The 21,501-nt window shown below is 63.2% G+C and overlaps 1 protein-coding gene across 1 annotated transcript; it reads right to left on the reverse strand.

Annotated features, from left to right (window-relative positions):
• Positions 1-1,033: 1,033 nt before the first annotated feature.
• Positions 1,034-20,016, reverse strand: GDF6 (growth differentiation factor 6). The gene is given in 4 exon segments (XM_038579260.1): positions 1,034-1,822; positions 2,238-3,792; positions 3,795-4,144; positions 19,656-20,016. Coding segments are annotated over 3 exon segments (1,302 nt in total). The 3' UTR covers positions 1,034-1,822; positions 2,238-3,201.
• Positions 20,017-21,501: the final 1,485 nt, after the last annotated feature.

Genomic DNA, 21,501 nt, shown 5'->3' on the forward strand with positions numbered 1-21,501 from the left:
CCACTTACAACCATTATTGACCATTATTTCTAGAACCAAACCTCACAAAACCACACCCAGGCAGTTCCAGAAACCACACCCAGGCAGTTCCAGAAAACTGCAGAGACTCTACAGAGGCCCAGCAGCGACCTAGGCTATGGGTTTCCAGGGGCCAAGCCTATGCTGAGGACGCCCTGAGCAGCGCATGTCGCTCCCACATCCCAGCAGGTGCACGCACTTCACACACTCCACCCCCGTCAGTGCTGGTGGCCCCGGGACAGCTGGGCGACCCCCGTGGTTGTGAGCCACGGCCAATGCCCCACGCGGGCATTTAGGCACCAGTCGGAGAGCAGGCGGGTGATGTGGGCGCAGACTGTAGAGGGCTAAGGCCTCGGGCTCTGGAGTCTGGGAGAACCAGGTCAAAGGCCGAGGGGCCATGCCCTGGCCACGACCAGCCACGGGTCACCTAAACTCTCCGCACCTCAGTTTCCTCACCTGTGAAGTGGGCATAAAATACTGCCCCCGTCTTGCGGAGTTTCCGCGGAGTTTAAATGAGATAACGCATGTGCATCCGGTACCTGCCACGCGGGAGGGCTCGGGCGTGGACGGCGAGCGCAGCCTCATCTGCGGGAGCCCACGGTCAGAGACACAGCGCCTCTCTTCCGCGGGCCCGTGCCATCCACGTGGACGGCAGTCCCTGGCGCCTCGGTTGCCTCAAGTGACTGACAGCTTCTCTTCAACATCCAAGGCGCCCGGAAATAATCCAACTCTTATTTGGGGTCTTGATATGCTGGAACGAGTTACGGCTTATGAACGCTGCTCTACCGGTTGACAAGGATTTGGCTTTATTCCGGGGAGTGAAAATTTCATGAAGACTCGTGGAAGAGTTAGGAAGAAAAAGTGCAATGCTCTAAGTGATGCACATCTAAGTAATCAGTGCCCTTGCGGACGTCCCGTCCCATACTGGACCAAAACACCATAGACAGTAATTCCTCGAGAAAAGGATTTTTCTAAACAGATCCACATAAACCAGGCCGAGTTGTTAAGGGGGGAAATGAGTTTAATAATACAGTATTAGATTGAGTATCATCCAGGAAAAGTGTATTGTAAAAAAAAAAATGTTTGAATATAAAATCGACCTCTGGTAACTTTAGTGTTGTAAATACTTGTATTATAGTGAGGTAGACAGTTTAAAAAAAACTCTCCATTAGACAGACTTAAAATTTTGTAATAATATTTAAGAAAATGATAACATTATGAAAGAATGAAATATCTGATTAATGCTTAACTTTGTACAACTCGAATATAAACTTTAAAAATATTAGAAATTATAACATTTGAGTGCATATAACGTTTGTACATTAAGATGAATTGCATGCTGTCCACTTCCTCTTTGCACTTTCAGTCACCTTAAATAAACAAATATATACAGCCTTAACAGAACAACAGTGCATCCAAAGCAAATGTGCATTTTAAATTATTTCTCCTGGCCAAGTCTTTTTTTTTTTCTCTTTTTTACTTAGCATTTTATATTAGCATTTCTTATCATTCTCACCCTTTCTTGGACAGTTTGTAGTTCTCTGTACCAAACCAGCAACAGGTTTAGATTGAGAGAGAGCAAAACCACTTAGGAAAAACAAAGACTTTTTTTTTTTTTTAATGGTTGGTTCCCTTGTTTAAACCATTTCATGGTCAAAGCTGAGAAGGAAACTAACTCTGCAAAGGGCCTGCTTACGGGCAATGTCTGCAAGATAATACTGGTGCAGGCTGGGGAAAGGTCCTGTGTCTGACAGCCTGGGAATGGGTATCTAGATGGCGTGGCGCTGCTCTCTCCGGCTTCCTTCTGAAAGACGAATAATTCCACCCCTGCCTCCTTCCTCACTGTCCCTCCCCCGTCCCCCACCCCAAGCTCAATGTAACACTTTGCTCTTTTCACAGTTTCTCATTACTAAGTTTTAAAAACATTGCCTAACTGGTAATTACAATCTGAAACAATTCTTTTGGGGGAGCCCTGGGCTATTGCTGGCTGGTAATCTTTCAGGAATGTTCCAGAGAGAGGAGGGAACACAGATTCTAAAGAAATCTCTGGGCACAGGGAGCTGAGTCCCCTTTCGTCCTTCTCTTCCCTGCTTCTGGCCTGCCCTGTCTCCCTGTCTGTCTGTCCATCTGTCCTTCCTTCCTTCCGAGGGGCCCAGCGTCTCTCCTCCTGACTTCACCCTCTGCTTCCTGGCCCGTTCCCCGTCCTCTGCACCTCTTACCTTAGTTACACGGCTTCCCAGCCCTGCTGACTTTCTGTTTAGCTGGAAGATCACCTTCCCTTTAAAAGGGGATGTCTGAATTTTGACAAGTTCTGTTCAAAGAGATCAATTAGAAACAGACACCGCAAAAGGGCTTTTCCTGGGTTACCTCCAGCCTGGTTAACACCCCTCAGTGTCAGCCCGTTGGAGGCAGGCCTTGTGGTTTCTCATTATCCTTCAGGGGGTTCCATTTGGACTCATTCTTGTCATTCCATCCATTCCAGTTCCCCTTTCCCCTACCAGAAAGAGCAACAGTAAAGGCAGCGACCTGAGCCTCCTTGAGTGAGATGTGGGCTGCCATCCCCGCAGTGGGAGAGGCCGGGATCCGAGCAAGGTCCCCTACGGGCAGGGCCTTCCCTGGTTCCCTAGGGCTGGGGCCAGTTCCTCTAGGTGGACACTCTGGGTTTGGGAGCTTGCAAGGCACAGGCCCTGTGAGGGCCAGAGAAGACCCCCCACCTTCTTCACTGGGGCAGGAAGCAATCACACCAGGACGTGCTGGTGGAGGTGGGGGTGGAGGGGGTGCTGGTGGGGGTGGAGGGGGGTGATCCTTCATCCCACACTGTTTCTCTTCTTGAGCTACACATTCTCCAGTCCGTGGGGGCGGTGGAGAGCCAGGTAGGCGTCTCTCCGCCCCGCACCTCCTATCAAAACCTGCGAGAGCGAGCGAGGCGCACAAGAAAATCCAAGGCCACAGCAATAAGGGGGAGGGAAAAAAACCCTAAGGCAATCCTCCTCGGGCTCGTTTTCTTCCAGCGTGGCCAGGCAAGGTGTGAAAGTCCGCATCTCCCTCTGGGCCGGCAGGTGGGAGGGCCCCGGAGGGGGGCGCGCTGGGCCTCCCCCCCCCCCCCCGCCGCCCGTCCCCGCGTCCGTCCGTCCGTCCGTCCGTCGGTGCGTCCGCTCCCCACGCTGCGCCCGGGCGTCGCCGCTACCTGCAGCCGCAGGACTCCACCACCATGTCCTCGTACTGCTTGTAGACCACGTTGTTGCCCGCGTCGATGTACAGGATGCTGATGGGGGTGAGCCTGGTGGGCACGCAGCAGCTGGGCGGCGTGGAGCCGGGGTCCATGGAGTTCATGAGCGTCTGGATGATGGCGTGGTTGGTGGGCTCCAGGTGCGAGCGCAGCGGGAAGTCGCACACGCCCTCGCAGTGGAAGGCCTCGTACTCCAGCGGCGCGATGATCCAGTCGTCCCAGCCCAGCTCCTTGAAGTTCACGTGCAGGGGCTTCTTGCCGCAGCGCAGCCTCGACTTCTTGCCGTGCCGCTTGCCGTGCCGGCTGGCGAGGGCCGTGCGCCGCCGGCGGCCGGGCGGGGGCGGCCAGGGCGCGGCCAGCGGGGTCCCCGGGGCAGGCGCCCGCCCCCCGCCCGGCCGCCCCCGCGCCTCGGCCAACAGGCTGCGGCGCCGCGAGCGCGAGAACACGACGAGCAGCGCGCGCTCCTGCGGCCGCCGCGCCCCCCGGCCGAAGCCCAGGCTCCGCAGGTCCGGCCCCGGCCCCGGCCCCCGCGCCCCGGCCCCGGCCCCGGCCCCGGCCCCGGCCCCCGGCCCCCGGCCCCCGCCCCCGCCCCGGCCCAGGCGGCGCGCAGCTCCAGGCACAGCGGGCCCCGCGGCGGCGGGCGCAGGCCGGGCCGCACGTCGAACACCTCCCAGCCGGCCCGCGGCGGCCCCTGCGGGGACAGGGTCCGCGCGCCCAGCAGCCGCGGCGACAGGCAGGGCGACAGCTGCAGGCGCAGCGGCCGCGGCGGGCCCCGGGGCGGGGGCGGCGCGCGGCGGAACAGCCTCAGCTCGGCGCCCACCAGCTCCTCGCGCTCCGGCAGCGCCGACACGTCGAACACGTACTCCTGCCTCCGCAGCGGGGCGCGCGCGGCGGCGTCTGCCGAGACACAAGGGCCGCAGTCAGCCTCGCCCCGCGGGGACGCGAGCCGGGGATGCGCGGCCGCCCGGGGGGGGGGGGGGGGGGAACGGGGGTGCACCGAGGCCGCCCGGGGGGGGGGGAACGGGGGTGCACCGAGGCCGCCCCGGGGTGCAGGGGGCGGGGACGGGGGTGCACCGAGGCCGCCCGGGTGCAGGGGGCGGGGAGGGGGAGCACCGAGGCCGCCCGGGTGCAGGGGGCGGGGAGGGGGTGCACCGAGGCCGCCCCGGGGTGCAGGGGGCGGGGAGGGGGTGCACCGAGGCCGCCCGGGGAGGGGGCGCACCGAGGCCGCCCGGGTGCAGGGGGCGGGGACGGGGGTGCACCGAGGCCGCCCGGGTGCAGGGGGCGGGGAGGGGGTGCACCGAGGCCGCCCGGGGAGGGGGCGGGGAGGGGGTGCACCGAGGCCGCCCGGGTGCAGGGGGCGGGGAGGGGGTGCACCGAGGCCGCCCGGGGGTGGGCGGGGAGTCCGGGAGCAGGGGGCGGGCGGGGGGGGGGGGGGGAGGTCCTGCTGTAGGGTAAATCGAGACAGCCCCAAGGGCAGGGGGCGGGGGAGGGGGCAGGCGGGAGTCCTGCTGGAAGGTGCACTGAGATGGCCCGGAGGAGGGAGGGGGATGGGGGTGTCCTGCTGGGGGTGCATGGAGGCCGTCCCGGGGCAGGGGGGAGTGCACTGAGGCCGCGGGGGGGGGGGGGAGGGCGGGGAGTCCTGCTGGGGGTGCATCGCGACCGCCCCGGGAGCAGAGGGCGGCGGGGGGACAGGGGGGTCCTGCTGCGGGTTCATGGAGGCCGCCCCAGGAGCAGGGGGGCGGGGGTGGGGGGAGCAGGAGGGGACTTCTGCTGGGGGTGCATCAAGGCTGCCCTGGAGCAGGGGAGGAGGGAGCGGGGAGAGGGAGCGGAGATGGGCTCCCCCCGCCCCAGGGTCCTGCTGGGGATAATTCGAGGCCACCCTGGAGCAGGGGGGGAAGGAGCGGGGTTGGGGGGCAGGTCCTGCTGGGGAGTGCATCGAGGCCGCCTGGAGCAGGGGGAGGGGGCGGGGTTCTGCTGGAGGGTGCACCGAGGCCGCCCCGCCCTGGGGAGCGAGGGGGCGGGAGGGGGCGGGCAGCCCGGGGGCGGGGGTCCTGCTGGGCTCTCCCCCCAGCGCCCCCTCCCCCGCCCAGACGTGCGCAGCTGGGGGCACCCCGCGGCCCCCTCCCCTGCGGCGGGGCTCCCGGTAGGAAGTCGGAGGCTGCCTGGGCAGGGGCGCGGCCCCCCGGGTCTTCCCCCAGGAGCCCGCGTCACCGCTAATGTGCCCTTTGTGGCCCTGAGCCCGGCGCGCTTCCCCGACCGCCCTTGGCTGCAGGCTCCGCTCACACGCGCGCCCCGGTTGGGATGTCACCTCCTCCGGGGGGCCCTCTGCGACCACCCTGACCTCAAGTAGCCTCCCTGGGCCACCAGCACGGCCCCGGCGGAGGGGCTCCCCGCGCCCACGCAGCCACCGTGGCCCCGGCCCTGTCGCGTCCAGGGCGGGGGTCCAGCTGCTGCTCCATAAGCTATTCTCACTCTGGGGGCCCCTTAAAACCATCTACTCGGGCCAGGGCTGGCCTTAGCCACTTGCAGAAATATCTGAGGACAGAGCCCAGGCACTGGGTTTTCGCTAGTTTTGTTGTGCTCTTGGTTTTCAAGGTCGGAGAGGATTTGAAGATGCAGCCCTCCTAGACCACCGCTCTGGGGTGTCCAAGTGTCCGCCCATTAGACACTCTGCTGAAGGATTTAGGCCCCGCACAGAGAGGACAGAATGAAGATCTGCTGTGTGAAGGCTCGCTCGCTGGCTTTTTCAAAGTCACCAACCATTTTAACAACAAACAAAAGAGCAATGAAGCTTTCAGAAATTGGGGGGGGGGGGGTGGGGGGCAGCAAATGAACACACACACACCAGGCATCCATCCATTGAGAAGATCCTGCAGCCGATGAGGAACACATCAGTTAGGAGAAAACCTCAACCAAACACACACAGTGACCTTCCCCCCTCCACCCGCTCACCCAACTTGAAATCTTCTTGCTTGGAACTAATCGTGAAGATGAGTTTTTCAGTCACAAATAAGAAAAAAGAAATTTAGGGCATGTGATGGGGGAGGTGTTGCGGGGAAATAAAATAACAGGCTTTTCAAATCCAAGAGGAATTCTTTGGGACCAAGGCGAAACTTGACTTCTTTTTTGACGCATTTGTGCATGAAGCCAACCCCACTTCAATATGCAAGGCGGAAAGCTAAGCAGATTTTCCTGGGCTGCCTTCTCATAAAATATTTACAACCCAGCAAATACAAAAATCCCCAAAGCCCCCCAAGCTTTCCCCAGAAGCTAGTAAAGTTTGGTTCGATTTCAATAGTAAAAGTGTCACTGGGTCCCCGGGTCGGACCCTCCCTGCGCGTCCAGATGCAGCCCCAGGGCTCGGGACCTGGAGCCTCAGCCACACCCAGACCCCACTCTGGGCCGACGGCAGGGCCGGCTACCTCCCTCTAAGGCACATGTCCCAACCTGAGACGGAGCTGTGGGAAGGGTTAGAGAGGTGAAGAGGGAAAAGCTGCTGGAGGCGGTTGATTTATGGAAGCCAAGACCTTCAAACCGACCAGGGTCACATTAAAATCAGTGGGAACTCAGCACACTTTCTTCTCCTCCTTTAAAGAAACCTGCGTCTGACAACCCTCAGCCACCACCCAGATCTCTGGACCTAGTGCCTGAGGCTTCGCTTTCTGGCCTCTCATATTTCTCTCTCTCCAAACTGAGGATGTGATGAGAGGGACAAACCGAAGGCATTCGCTGCACCAGCTACACGTCGTGAGGGCTGACGTCTCTGTCTCTTTCATCCTGACTTTATCCACAAGCACAGACCAGTCCTGCAAGGCACATACTGCTGTGGCTCCCATTTTACAGGTGGGAGAGCCAAGGTTTGCAGAAACTAAGTTAACGACCAACGTCTGGCAGCTAATAAGTGGTAGAGCCGAGATCCAAACTCAAAGCCACCTAACTCCAGAGTGGGAGCATTTAGCCCCTGAGCCCCGCTGCCCCGTGTCTCTCCATTAGAGCGCGGGCACCAGAGCTCGGGAGCAACCAACCGGGAATGGCTGGGGCATAAGGGGTGGGGGGTCCCGTCCAAACTGTATTTGCAGGGCTTGCTGGGATTGAGACATGGACTCCCTAGGGACATCGCTGCCACCTCTGCTTACATGACTCTTGAGACACTTGGTCACTGGCTGGAGGGTGTAGATGGGAGATGTAGAGGCTAATGATTTCTCTCTCATGAGACATGGAGAGAAATCTTTTCTCTCTCTCTCTCTCTTTTTAAGTGTGGGCTAAGGACAGCTAGTCTCCACCGCTGAGTCACATTTCTCCAGTCCTCAAGAACGGTCAAAACAGAGGAAAGCGTCTGTAAAGGGGGCTCTACTGCTCCAGCAGCCCTGGGCTTTCTGCCGCTCTCTCTAGCGAGAGCACCAGCTCTATCTTTGCGGGGCTCAAGGGAGGACTCAGACCGCAACCTGCTCCCTTCTCTTCCTGCACCAGCTCCGATCCAGTTTGAGTGGCTTCACCCGCATGACTGTGGACACCCCTGCTCACAGGGCCAAGCTTCCCAGGCATGTGTCAGTGGTGTGGACACACTCCCAGGAGGACAGACCCAATGAAGCAGCTGCCCGGGCCCTGGAAGGGGGCTCTGGACTATGGGGGCAAGAGCTCTACGGTGTGGGTACCTCAGTAGAGCAGGGGCTCTCTGGGCCACTAAACCTGTAGGGGTTCCGAAGTCTGCACCACCAGCATCATACTTGTTAGAAATGGATATTCTCCCAAGCCTCAGGGGTTGTTGTGGAGGCCAGAATTTGCATTTGTCTTCAGTTCCCAGGTCACGTTGATTCTGCTGGTCTGGGATCCCACTTTAAGAACCACTCGTGTAGATGAGCAGGTCCCCTTGGCTCTTCAGATTCCCCACCCTGTGGATGGGCACCACTGGGGGTGGAGCAAAACCGGGTCCTCCAAAGCACAGCACCCAGGGCAGGGTCTAAGGTGGTACTCACCAGAGCCAAGTCTAGCTCCTTTTTGCTCCCCCACCTCAACAGCCACCCCCACATTTTCTTTTTTTTTACTCTTTCAGCCACATGTCCTCTCACTGGGTCTCCAGAACCTCTAACCCCTTAACAGAGGGTCCAAGAAGGTGGCTACTCTGGGCGGCTCTCCTACAGACCACATTCCCCACCTGCCCGGACCTGCTCTGGAGCCATGCATCACAGAAATAGCCCAGAGGAGGCATCCGACCCGGGGAGTGCACACACCGCCGTCCCCTGTGACCCTGAAGACACTCGGGCTGCAGACTGGCATCTCGGAGCCGGCCCTGCTGCCACGGCCCAAACGCCTGTGGGTAGGAAGCCAGCCCTTCACACGCCCTCCCACAAGCCTCCTCTCCCGGGAAGGCCTGCCTAAGTGAGGGCTGATATCATCAAATGACGCTCTCTCCCATCCCCCTCACCAAAAACAAGCACCTTTCATTCTGTTTGTGGCACTTTTTTACAACTCAGAAGTGCATCCTAAGCTTTAGGCCTTTAAATCGAAATCAATCAGTAATAAATCATGGGAGCTTTATATTTTGCTTTGAATTTGCACAGACCTCGGCTCAAGCCCGGCGAACTCAGTGTTTGTGGGTCTGAGACACACAAACCTTTCCAGTTACAATCGCTGGACTTGCACTTACCCATGTTCCCAGGTGGCTGCATGGAGGGAGGAAGGGGAGAAGAGACCAAGGAAGGAACAAACCATCCGTGTATTTGAAGGAAAGTCTCTATAATAAATAGGTCAGCCTTTTTTGAATTAAGGGCAAGCCGGTCAAACGCTGAGGTGAGGACACCTCAAACACGCATGTCCAGTGGGGAATTCCATAAACAACTTTAAAAGGAAACAAATGAGGACACAGAAGAACTACCTGCAAGGCAGGGACCATAACACCCTTTTTAAATGAGAAAACTGTCCTAGAAAGGCACAGTCTGCAGTGTGGGGGCAGCCTCAGCCCTGGCTGGAGGAAGCTAAGACTCAAACAGCAGGTGGGAAAGGCAAGGATGCTCAGCGCACCAGACCCCAGGCCCCGACACCCCAGAACCTGAGCCCCAGGAGGGCGCCGCAGCCAGGGACGTGCAGCTGCGGTGGGAGATGTGCCTCCAGGGCCCCCAGGGCTCTGGGACCAGCTCCTCTGGGCCACCCGTCGAGGGTTTCCGAAAACCCGCCAACAATTTGGTTTGGGGCAAGAAGGGCCCGCCCTGCATTTTCCCCCAGATCTGTGCACTGCTTGAGGTCCCTCTTGAGAGCCCTGGCAGGATTTTCTGTCACTGGCCGCCGCCGGAGGTGTCCCCGCGCGATGCGGGAGGTGTCCCCGTGATGCCTCCTCCCCCAGAGAGCTCGTCCCTGCGCTTCGGGGTCCCATCCTCTGGATTCTTGCTGACGCCCACCCCTGCCCTGCGTCCTCTGAAGGCGATCCCACGGCCAGGGCGGCTCAGAGGGCCCAGACCCCGGTGGGCTTGCCCGCTTCCCTCGGAGCGGGGACAGGAGCCACCGGGCTGTTGCCCACCTGTGCAAAGAAACCCCCAGACGTCTCTGCAGTTACACCCCTCCCCCACCTCACCCCCATTTTTGAGCCCACAGACGCACTGGCCGCTTCCGGGCGCACCTGAGCGCACCTGGACACACCTGGGTGCACCTGGGCGCACCTGAGCACACCTGAGTGCCAAGCCCGGGCAGGGCTTTGATGGGCCCGGTCCCTGAATCGGCACCTTCCACCGTCACACCGGTTTACAGCTGGGGCACCTGGGGTTCTGCGAGCTACCTTCACCTCCCACCGTCTGGGACTAGCGAAGGACCTGATCTGAAGGGCTTAGTTCCCGCCCGCACCCCCCCTGCGGTCACGCCCTCTTCCAAGGCTCTGACTTGCGGTGGTGCAGAGGACACGCGACACACATTCATCACCAATGCCATCAACTCCAGGCCAATCGGGTTCCCCCAGGATCTCTTTTCCCCCTTACTAGAAGGAAGAAGACCTCAACGCAGGGGTTTCACGGCTCGATTTGGAGTCACTGAGCTTCAGCACCGCCCCGAGGCTGGACATAGAGTCAGGTGTTCAGGACGCGTAAAAAAGGAGCCACCAACCCTCTCTCCTGGGGTGAAGGGCTCTGAGTAATTTGCTCCCCAACAATTACTCTCTCCGGAGACACAATGATAACCTGAGCATCCCCTCGTGTTCTTGCCCCGAGGCCAGCCGCTGCCTCCGCTGCAGGCTGCTGCGCTCACTAAGCATCCTCTGCGGGGCGGATCCAGGAGGCAAGCCTCACGACTCCCCGTCTCCAGGGAGCTCTGGCTTCACCAGCCAGAATAAAAACCGTACTGGCAGACACTGGTGCAGCGAGTGCCATTTGCTGTGCGTGATCTAAACTCCCATAACTCATTTAAACCTCAAAACTAAGTATAGAGAAGAAAAAGATATCACTGCTATGCTCCCGTTGTGGACCAGAAAACTCAAAATACAGGTTGCTAGATAGCGCCCGGCCCAAGACGCTCAGAGGCAGGCGTGGCGGTCTGGCCCCAGCACCTGTGCCACCACCCTGGCCGGCCTAGGCCCTGAGCTCTGGTGAAAAGCCAGAGAAGGCTCCTGTCTTCCGCGCAGCCCGTGTGTGGGGCAGGGAGTCAGTGTCTGGTCTCCTAGAGGCAAATCACTTCCCAGACAGCAGAACTCAAGGGATGCTCACAATCTTGAAAGAGAACCCACAGGGAAACAATTCTCCCATCTACAAAATGAGGATCACACCAGCTCAGAGTCACTGGAGGAGGGGTAGCAAGTGAGAGGCAGAGTAGGAAAGACGTTTGTCTGAAGACCTGTGCAAATATGGGTTACTGCTGACAACGTGGAATCAGCACAGGAATCTAGAGTCTAAGAGACGTGGATCTGAATTCCGACCTGCGGCTCACTGGCTGGGTGACCCCGGAAACTCTCGGTCACATCACCCCTCCCAGCCTCACATGCCTCATCTGTAAAACGGGAGAACCGTCCCCCACGTTGCAGAGTCACTGGAAAGGTGGGAGTCCAGGCACCCCGGGCCGTTGCGCCTGGCACAGAGGCACCTGATGAGTGCGGCGACGTTACTGTAACCCCCACATCCAAGGAGGCAGAGGATGCACCTGTCTCCTCTTGGCCTCCTCTGAGGAGATGCAGTCCAGTTATTCCTGGAGGGTCTCCAGAAGCCAGCAAAGGAAAGGTGCTGGCTGAGGGGTTAAAGAAAGGAGCGAGGACTCCCAGTTCCTCTTCATCTGGGGTCCAGGGAAGGCCGAGGCCCAAGGGGTATGTGGGCTCCCCACTGTCCCACTGATCCTTCCCGGTGCCCCTATGTCATATGTCATCCACTGCTGAGGTCTCTCACTGCTCCCACATGAACACCAGCCTGTAGCCAGAACCTCGTCAAGGATAGGTCCCTCCTGGCAGGTTCTCTCTTCTGCGGGGCTCGAGGCCAGCGCTAGCCCATATACTAATCCATTTGGCTCCCTGGCTGGGCAGAGGCAGCCCTGAGAGGCCTGGGGGTTAGTCTCCTTGCCCTACTCCGCACCTCCCGCCGTGGAGCCCTCTTGGGGGCACAGTCTGTCCACAGAGCCAGTCTGGGGTGGGGGTGAGGGTGACGTGGCAAAGGGCCAGGTATATTTGGCAAGGAGATGGGCCCCTCAGGCTGAGTGCAGCGCCCAGACCCAGAGCAAGTCGCCTGAGGCAGCCCAGTGTCCGACTGCTGGCTGTGCGTCCTTGCCACACGCTCCCCTGCCCAGTGTCTCTCTAGAGCTCCCGGCTTCCCCGTGCTCTCTCCAATGCCGGACCCCACATTGCTCAGCTTCCTTCCGCCTTTCAAGGGTCCGAGAGGCCCGAGCCGGTCCTCCACAGAATCTGGGGAGGTGTTTGTGGTCTCTCTTCCGAGCCTGGCGGATGTCTCCGTGTGCTGGTGGCTGGCCCGGATCCCACAGAGAAATCCCAGCGTTTGCACACCAAGCTCTGGCCCAGCCAGAGGCAAACGAGGGAGGGTGGGAGGGGTGGGAAGGTGAACCCCAGATGCCACCTGCCTGAACTCACTTTCGGAAGCCCCGCACGGCCTGAGCCTCAGCAGTGCGAGGCCCGGTCTGGCAGGAAAGCGCGGCCAGCCCTCTCCCCTGGGCCCTGGGCACCTCCACCCCAGCAGGACTCCCAGGAGACTCTTGTGTTTCTCTACAATGAAATGGATCCCTTTGTAAAGTGGGGTCCAAGAGGCGCCAACCCCGAGAGCAGATCAGGAGCCTGCGATCAAGAGCAGCCCACCGGGTGTCTTCAGGGCAGTCTCCCCCTGGGCTTCCAAGATCTTAATTTGACATCCCTGCGGATGAGATCCCAGGAAGCCGCAGCGCTGCCGCACAGCACCTCCCCCCCCCTCGCCCCGACCCCCCCCCCCCCCCCGTCCGCCCCATGTCCTCCGAAGGTCACTGCGCGCAGGGCCCAGGCCTGGGGTGCGCACGGGCCGCCCTCGCTGCACCGCTGGCCTGGCCGGGGCGTCGCTGGGAGCCCACCGGGCCCACGGGCGCGGGCTGCAGGGGGGTGAAGGGCGGCGGAGAACCTGCGGTGGGGGGGGGCACGACGGGGCCCGTGGCCGGAGGACTTGGGGCTCAAACGCAGAAAGGGTTCCCGTCTTAAGTGGTGCCTCCGCCCCGCCGGGGACAGGCGCTCAGGAGAGGGCTTCAGCCGGGGGTCCTGCGGGGGCTCGGGGTTCGGCGGGGTTCAGCTTTGAGGAAGGGCCGGTGGGGCCTGGCCCCGCTCACCCCGGGCTGCCCTCGGGGCGGACGCCGCAGAGAAGGGGCAGCCGCGCTGGCGCTGCCGACCCACCGTCCACCGGCCTTGGGTTCCGACCCCGCGCGACCCCGCTCCCGTCCCAGCCCCAGCCCCAGCCCCAGCCCCAGCCCCAGCCGGCTCCCTAAGTTAGCAACCCTGCCCCACCCCCTCCCCGCGCCCCTCCTGCACGCCCCCAGCCCCAGTCCCAGCCCCAACCGGCTCCCTAAGTTAGCACCCCCCGCACCCCTCCTGCACGCCCCCCCCCCGCCCCCGCCGGCTCCCTAAGTTAGCACCCCCACCCCGCGCCCCTCCTGCACGCCCCCCGCCCCCGCCCCCGCCGGCTCCCTAACTTAGCGCCCCCCCCCATGCCCCCGCGCCCCGCCCCCCCCCCCGCCGGCCGCGCGCCCCCGACCCGGGCCCCCAGCAGCGCTAATGGACTGTCCTGGAAGGCACCGAGCGGCAACCCTGGAACCCATTAGGCCGACGACGACCTATTTAACTCCTGTAAACAGAAGACACCACTTAACCGCCATTGAGCTTAAAAATAAACAGCCCGGGCTTTAAGAGAGGCAGGGGGAGGGCGGGGAGGGGCCTGCGGGGAGGGGCCGGTGCCGGGCAACCAAAGGACGCGGAGGCCCCCGTTCCCGCGAACCGGGCGCGTCCCGGGTCCAGAGCGCACCGCGGCCCGGGCTGTCCCACACCCGACGGCGGACGGAACCACCGCCTCTCGGTACCGCCCCCCGCCCCGCCCCTCCCCGCCCCCGCCCCCCTGTGAAGGCGCCCAGGCCTCCACTGCCCTCGGTCCGGTCCTCGCTCTCCCACGTCGCCCCCCCTTCTCCTGCCCCCCGCCGCAGGCATCGCTCCCGCTCCCAGGACGCGCGGGCCCCGAGGGCGCGGGGAGCCTTAGGCGCCTCCTGCGGCGCGCGCGGTGCGCACGGGGTCCCCGCGGTCCCGGGGCGCGCAAACTCGCAGGTTGCCCGTCGTCCTTGGTTGTGCGCAAGAGGGGACTCGGGCTTAGGGGTTTGGGGTGGTGTTTTTTTTTTTTTTTAATGTGGAGAAAGGACCAGGCTGTTTGAGCGCGCTTGGATCCCCTCCCCCACCAGCAGCTCCCGGAGCCCAAGCGCCCCCCGCGCCCCCCGCGCCCCCCGCGCCGGGAAGCCTTCGGAGTCGTCCTGCGAGCAGCCGCCCCTGCAGAGGAAGCTCGCCCTGACTGCTGGCCCCCTGCACTCTGGCTGCACGAGGCCCTAGGTGCTCAGCCTGCTTGCTCAGGCGGCCCTGGGAAGGGTCTCGCAGGGCAGCCCCTGGGCCTTGGGGACCCGGTGACAGCGACTGATACTTCACAGCAAGCCAACGGCCAAGGCCTCTGTGGTTTGCGGCCTCTAGAATGTTTTAATCATTCCAACCAGCAGAGAAGAACAAGCTTTCAGGCTTCCTTCCCTCACCCCAGGCCTTTTTCCAGGCCCTTCCAGTCCGCCCTGCGGAAGATCCCGAACCCGGACAGCGCTGCAGACCCCACGCCGGAGCTCACGCGGGCGCGCCCTCACACGCAATCCTCTTCCAAGGCTGCTCCCTCTTTCCGGGGAAATAAAGCCTAGATTGGAACCTTCTGCCGGCTTCCTCACTTGGCCGTCTGGTCTGCATTAGTGTTTTTATAAGGGACTCAAACAAATCGAATACAAGGTCACCAAATAATTAACAGTTGTGAATTCCCTCCGTCCCCATTAAAATACTTCCCTGCTTATATTTCATTTTTCCGTTTGCCAACGACAACAGGGTCGGGGCAAAAGCGCTGCTGCGCCGATTATGCCACTCTGCGGCCCAGGTCCACCCAGAAACTCGCTGTTTTGCATAAATGTGCTGTACCAGCCGACCCCCGATGGCGAGGAAACTCTGCAGCCCTTCGAATGCCCTCCCTGCCACCCGGCTATCCCCACAAGGTCCTGCCCGGCCCCTGGATAATCACGGCCCAGAAGGTAAACCAAGAAGCCGACAATCAGCGGCAAAACTTTCCAGCGATTCATTTCTAGGGTGTCGAGTTCCTCAAGGATGTCCCGATCTCGTTTTCTTGGTGTTTATCTGTTCTGACTGCCTCCTTTCTGAGAAGCCTATTGTAACGACATCAATAACCAGAAGAAAAAAAAAAGAATTTTTGTAGGAATCTTGTTATTTCCAAATCATCTGGATACCGAACTCACCGCAGTATTGCTGGACTCATCTTGGTTTCCTCCAAAACCAAGGGGGGGAGGGGTTCCTCTTGCTGGAATTAAGTGGCACTTCTCAGTACATAAACGGAAAATCCGAGGTTTGTCTCTCTCTTCTCTTCCCCCCTCTCTCTCAGCCTTGTTCAGTTCAGAGAAGTTCCAATTATCTGCCTTTCCCAGGCCCCAGGGTGGGGGCCCTAGGGCTCCGTTACTAGTGGCTTTTAATGGTTCTATCATGTGCTAACTGTAATTTCTTTATAGCCAACCTGATCCACTCTGATCCTATAACAGCACCAACACAGACACACACACACACACACACACACACACACTCACACACTTTCCATCTTTGTGGATCCAAAGTCGTGCTGAAAACCCGATAAGGAGGACTTTTTGAAGATGAGGGGTAGCATGGCTTGTGCCTTGACAGAGAGTACAAAGAGGAAGCAAAGCCCAGCACTGATTCACACTCTCACATCCCAAGTTCCGCTCCAACTCCAAGCTCGGGCTTAAGAAATCACAGAAGAATATTAGACTGAGTGGTAACTTTGCCCTTTTTTTTTTTTTTTGACGCCGGCTTCCTGCCATGATCCTTTAGAAACCTCCTCACCCCTTACCCAAGCCACATAGTGCCACAGTTAAGCATGGGGGATCTAGAATTGGCTACCTGCTTCATTCCTCTGGGTGACCTTAGGCCACTCGCTTAACCTCTTTGTCTTCCTTAATTCACCTGTAAAAACAGTGATTATAAGCACTTTCCCCACGGGTTGTTGTCAGAATTAAATGAAATAATTCAGGTAACAGATTTTAGCACAGTACTTGGTACGCGGTAAGTGCTCAGTATTTGTTGATTATCACCTCTAGATGTTTGGGGAGCAAATTGAAAGGAGGAACATTAAAAAAAAAAGAAAGAAACCTAGCAATAACACACACTCCTTATTGGGTGTGTGTTAGGGGGAGAAGGTGGCAAGGGTGGAACGGGCTCTCTTTAAAGACCCAAAGCGCTCCCCGGGTTCATTTCGGATGGATTTTTATCCCAGCTCACCCACTCTTAATCGCCAGCCTGAGGGCTAACTTTTGAGGTTCCGGGGCTCCCGGGTGAGGAAGGCTATTTACAAATACTGTGCGTGAGTCAGGAGCTCCAGGACTTTGGGACTCCTCCCCCTGAGGGTCCCCTGCTCCGCCAGGCCCAGCCCACCGCCCTCGACGGCGATTTAAACATCCCGAGGCGAGGCGCCAAGTCCCCGGGCCCGGCCCAGCTGTGGGCGGGCCGCGGCTCCCGCCTCCCCAGCCATCCACCGGGTGGGGAGGGGGAGGGGAGGGGTGGAGGAGGGATGGAGGGGGAGGATGAGATGGGGCGGGATGGGAGGGAGGGGCGGATGGAGAGGGGAGGGGAGGGATGGATGGAAGGAGGATGAGGGGGAGGAGGGATTGAGATTGGGAAGTTGATGGAGAGGGGGAGGATGGATTTCGAGTTTCCTGGATGCCGAGGGTGAGTTATTCTTTGTTTTTAGTTGTGGGCCTGCTTCTATATTTTGATTCTTTGAGGAGAAGGGCTCGGCGGCCCAGAGTCCCCACGTGAGAGGCGCGGAAGTCCTCTCCGGGAGCCGGGGATGCGCGGCTGGCGGGTCCCCTCCATCACGGGAGACTAGACACCGTTTGATGTGTTATGACATGACCCCTCAATTAGATCGCTGAGTTGAAACACTCCAATCAGGGGCCCGATGCTAAGCAAGCCCCGGAAGGTCCAGCCCGAGGTCACCGCCGGTGACACATCAAATCAAAATCAGTGAGAGGGAAAGTGAGGCTTTCCCTTCATCAGGCTGGCGCTGCGGCCCGCTACAGCCCCTCCGCGCCCCTCCCGCCCTGGGCTGCGCTCCTTCACCCCGAGCCGCGCGGCCTCCCCGTCCACCAACGGCCTTGGGAACCCGGCGGCGCCCAGGCGCCCTCCCAGCTGCGGGCCCCGTGGACCCCCGGCCCGTCCTCCCTGCGGCGCCCCGAGCCCCCCAGGCCGGCCTGCGAGCCCCGGGCTTCCGCAGACGCCAGGAGCGGCCCGCAGGCTCCCCAGGTCCCGAGCCAAGCCCGCGGGTGGGGAGGGGGCACCTGCGGCCGGCGGCGACCCTCCCTGAGCCTCCCGGGTCCCCACCAGGGGCGCGAAGGGCCGTCCCTAACTGGGGGGCGCGACTGGGGCGGACGGAGACGGCGAGAGCGCGGGCGGGATGCGCGGAGGCCGGGCCCGCACCCGCGCTACCTGCCAAGGTGACTCGCGTAGCCCTAAACCCGCCATAAAAGAGCAGGCGTTAATTCGCCGCCCGCACCTTTCAGCAGCTCGTGAACCTCGCTGACCCCCGCGGGGGCAGGAGCAGCCCGGGCAGCCGCCCCCCTGCGACCCGGCTTTCCCGGACCTGGAAGCCAGGGCGCGGAGGGTCCAGCCGCCCCGCTCAGCCCGGCCGGGATGCTGCGCAGCTGCCTCCAGCGCTTCACCTCCTCCTTGCTTCCTTCGCGTCCCCTTCCTCCTCTTTCCCTGTCCTTCCCCTTCCTCCCTCCCCTCGCGGTCTCCTTCCTCCGCATTGTCTCCCCCCTTGAGGGGCCGAGGTCCTGGTGCCTGTGGATCCCTCCTCGGTTTCTGGGAACCAGGGGGCCCGAGGTCCTGCCCAAGGCGCTCAGCACGCGGCCCAACGCGGGTGGCAGGAGCAGGCGCGGGCGTTTCCGCGGGCACCCACCCACGCACCCCACGCCCTGGGAGGGGACCAGGGACAGGACCCCGGGAGAAGCTCCGAGAGGAGAGACGGCGATGCCCGGCAGGGAAAGGTGGAGGAGCATATCCCTGCGCCCGCATGGGCTAAGTACCTACAAGCTGCTACCTGTAGTTGCCCTGCCCCTGCCCCTGCCCCTGCCCCTGCCCCTGCTCCTGCTCCTGCCCCTGCCCCTGCCCTGCCCCTGCTCTGCTCCTGCTCCTGCCCCTGCCCTGCCCCTGCTCTGCTCCTGCTCCTGCCCCTGCCCCTGCCCTGCCCCTGCTCTGCTCCTGCTCCTGCTCCTGCCCTGCCCTGCCCCTGCTCTGCTCCTGCCCCTGCCCTGCCCCTGCTCTGCTCCTGCTCCTGCCCTGCCCCTGCTCCTGCCCCTGCCCCTGCTCCTGCCCCTGCCCCTGCTCCTACCCTGCCCCTGCCCCTGCTCCTGCTCCTGCCCTGCCCCTGTCCCTGCCCCTGCCCTGCCCCTGTTCGGGCCCCTGCCCCTGCCCCTGCTCCGGCCCCTGCCCCTGCTCCTGCCCCTGCCCCTGCTCCTGCCCCTGCCCCTGTCCCTGCTCCTGCCCTGCCCCTATTCCTGCCCCTGCCCCTACTCCTGCCCTGCCCCTGCCCTGCCCCTGCCCTGCCCCTGCCCCTGCTCCTGCCCCTGCCCTGCCCCTGCCCTGCCCCTACTCCTGCTCCTGCTCCTGCCCTGTTCCTGCTCCTGCTCCTGCTCCTGCCCCAGCCCCTGCCCATGCCCCTGCCCTGCTCCTGCCCTGTTTCTGCTCCTGCCCTGCCCCTGCCCTGCCCCTGCTCCTGCCCTGTTTCTGCTCCTGCCCCTGCTCCTGCCCATGCCTCTGCCTCTGCTCCTCCTACCCCTGCCCTGCTACAGCTCTGCCCCTGCCCCTGCCCCTGCCTCTGCTCCTGCTCCTGCCCCTGCCCCTGCCCCTGCCCCTGTGCCCTTGCTGCCGCTGCCTTAGCAGAGCTTAAACTACCGGGCCGCCGCCTCCGAGCAAGGACCGCCGAGCGCGCGGGGCTCCCGCCGGCTGCCGATCCCCACATCAGCGCAGCCCCGGGCTCAGCGCCCGTGCAGCCGGCTGGGCCGGGCGCCGCCACGCGCCCTTCGCGGACTCGTTCCTCCCCCCGCGGGACCTGCATCCGCCGCTTTCCCCGGGCCGATGGGGGCTCGCGGCTTTCCGGGCTCCCCCGTGCCCCCCGCGCCCCGCCCGCCGCCGAAGCTCAGGCCTCGGACCCAGGCACGACCCGAGACCCCGGCCGGTGCCGTCAGTCCCCCCGCGGCCCCGCTGCAGACCCAGTCATTTGCCTGCCGCCCCCCACCCCTCCACGCTTCCTCCACCGGCCACCGGACCAGAGGCCACCACGCTGCTTTCTGCAAGACAAGAGAAGGAAGGAAGGAAGGAAGGAAGGAAGGAAGGAAGGAAGGAAGGAAGGAAGGAAGGAAGGAAGGAAAGGAAAGGAAAGAAGGAGGGAAGGAGGGAAGGAGGGAGGAGGGAAGGAGGGAAAGAAGGAAGCGAGGAAGGGAGGCTTGCAAACTGGAAACACTCTGCAGCCACATTCGGAACCGCACTGGGCTTGAGAAAAACAATTTAAGGGGAGGAAGGGGAGGTGTCGGGGGCAGGGGTCCGCGGGTGCAGCTCCCGCGGGGGGCCGCGGAGCTCGGCCGGGCGTGGGGCGCCTCCCTCGCCACTTACCTCGGCCCCTGTCCACGAAGCTGGTGATGGTGTTGGCCGCCCCGGAGGACTGGAAGAGGCTGGCGTTGATGCCCAGCTTCTCGGCGATGGAGTGGGTCCTGTAGACCGACAGCATGTAGTCGTGCGGCACCGCGCGCGCGGCCCCGCCGGGGGGCTGGGGCTCCGGGGGCTCCGGCTCCAGGGGCTCCCGCGGCGCCCGGTCCCGAGGCGCCCTCCCGTCCCTGCGGCTCCGCGTCCCCTTGGCGGCGGCCGGCTGCGCGGACGGCGAGGACGAGGGGATGGAAGCCTGCTGGAAGCCGGGCAGATCCCACAGGAAGCCGACGAGGAACACGGCCGACAGCAGCACCCGGGGCGCATCCATGGCGGGAGGCGGCGGCGCGGGCGCGGGGGGCGCGGGGCGCGGGGCGCGGGGCGCGGGGCGCGGGGCGGCTGGACAGCGGCCGGGCCCGGCTCCCCGCGCGGACTCCGAGTGCAGGGAGCCGGGTCCCAGCCACACCAACTGCGGCCCCGCCACGCCCCCTCCCGCCCCTCGCCGGGAGGGGAGGGGAGGGCGGGGAGGGGAGGGGAGGGGAGGGAGCGGAGGGCGGGAGGAGAGGCCGGCGGGGCGCCCGGAGGTGTCGGGGACGGGGCCGCGGCGCGCGGGTGCGCTGGGGACGCGCTCGGGGCTGCGGGAGGGCGCGCGCTCGGCGGGGCGGAGCGCGGGGGGGATCTGCGGCGCCGGAGCCCCCCGCCCTGTCCGAAGCCCGGCTCCCCCCGCCCGGGGCGCCCCAGGGCCCCAGAGCCTCGCCGGCCCCCGCGCGGGCCCGGAGGAGCTCCGGGAGGGCGCCCCGGAGGCGGCGGCCCCCTGCTGTTGGTGGGACCTCGGGGCTCAGCACCCCCATCCCCACCCCGGGGCCTCGCCGGCTCCTTCGCGGGCCCGGAGGAGCTCCCGGAGGGCGCCCCGGAGGCGGCGGCCCACTATGGCGGTGGGACCTCGGGGCTCAGCACCCCCCACTCGCACCTGGGGCGCCCCGCGGGCCCCAGGGCCTCGCCGGCCTCCTCGAGATCCCGGAGGGCGCCCCGGAGGCGGCGGCCCACTACGGCGGTGGTACCCCGGGGCTCGGCCCCCTCCCCAGGGCCTCGCCGGTCCCCCCGCCGGCCCCGCGCGGTCCTGGAGGAGCTCCCGGAGGGCGCCCCGGAGGCGGCGTCCCGCTGGGTGTTGGTGGGACCCCGGGCTCGCCCCCCCGTCCCCCCGCCCCCCCCCCCCCGGCCGCTGCCGCCTTCGGCCGAGCCCGCCGCGCCCCCCTGTCCCGCGGGCACCGCTCTCCGCAGCCCCGGGCGCGCCCCCGACCCGGGGTCACGGGCGCGCAGGCCCAGCCCCGCTCCGCCCTCCCCGCCCCTCCCCTCCCGCCCCCTCCGCATTCCGACGCCGCGTCCCCAGCCCGGCTTCTCCGCCGCCCCCCGCGGGTCCCCCTCCTCTTCCCCCCCAGCTCTTCCCCAATCTGCCTCCCTTCAGCCCGGCCTCGCCCCATCGCGAGTTCCCGGGGCGCCCCCCCCCGGGGGTCCTGGGCCCGAGCGCGCAGCCGGGGAGGGGGGGTCCGTCCTGCTGCCTTGCGGGGTGCTGGGCCGGTGGCGCCCACAGATTTCAGAAAGGAGGCCGACCCGGGGTCCAGGACTTGTCCAAGGACACTCGGCCTCTTGGCCACGCAGCCGGGGCGGAACCCAGGCCCCCACCCCAAGTCCAGTGTTCCCCGCCCAGCTAGAAGAACGCGTCCACCGCGGACCCAATAGCCCTGCCTCATTCTCACCTTCTTCTTTTCTTTATGGTTTCATTTGATCTCCGAGGATTTCCTACCACACTGCTGCT

The sequence above is a fragment of the Canis lupus genome, chromosome 29, assembly GCF_011100685.1.
Source record: "Canis lupus familiaris isolate Mischka breed German Shepherd chromosome 29, alternate assembly UU_Cfam_GSD_1.0, whole genome shotgun sequence".
Lineage (NCBI taxonomy): Eukaryota > Metazoa > Chordata > Mammalia > Carnivora > Canidae > Canis > Canis lupus.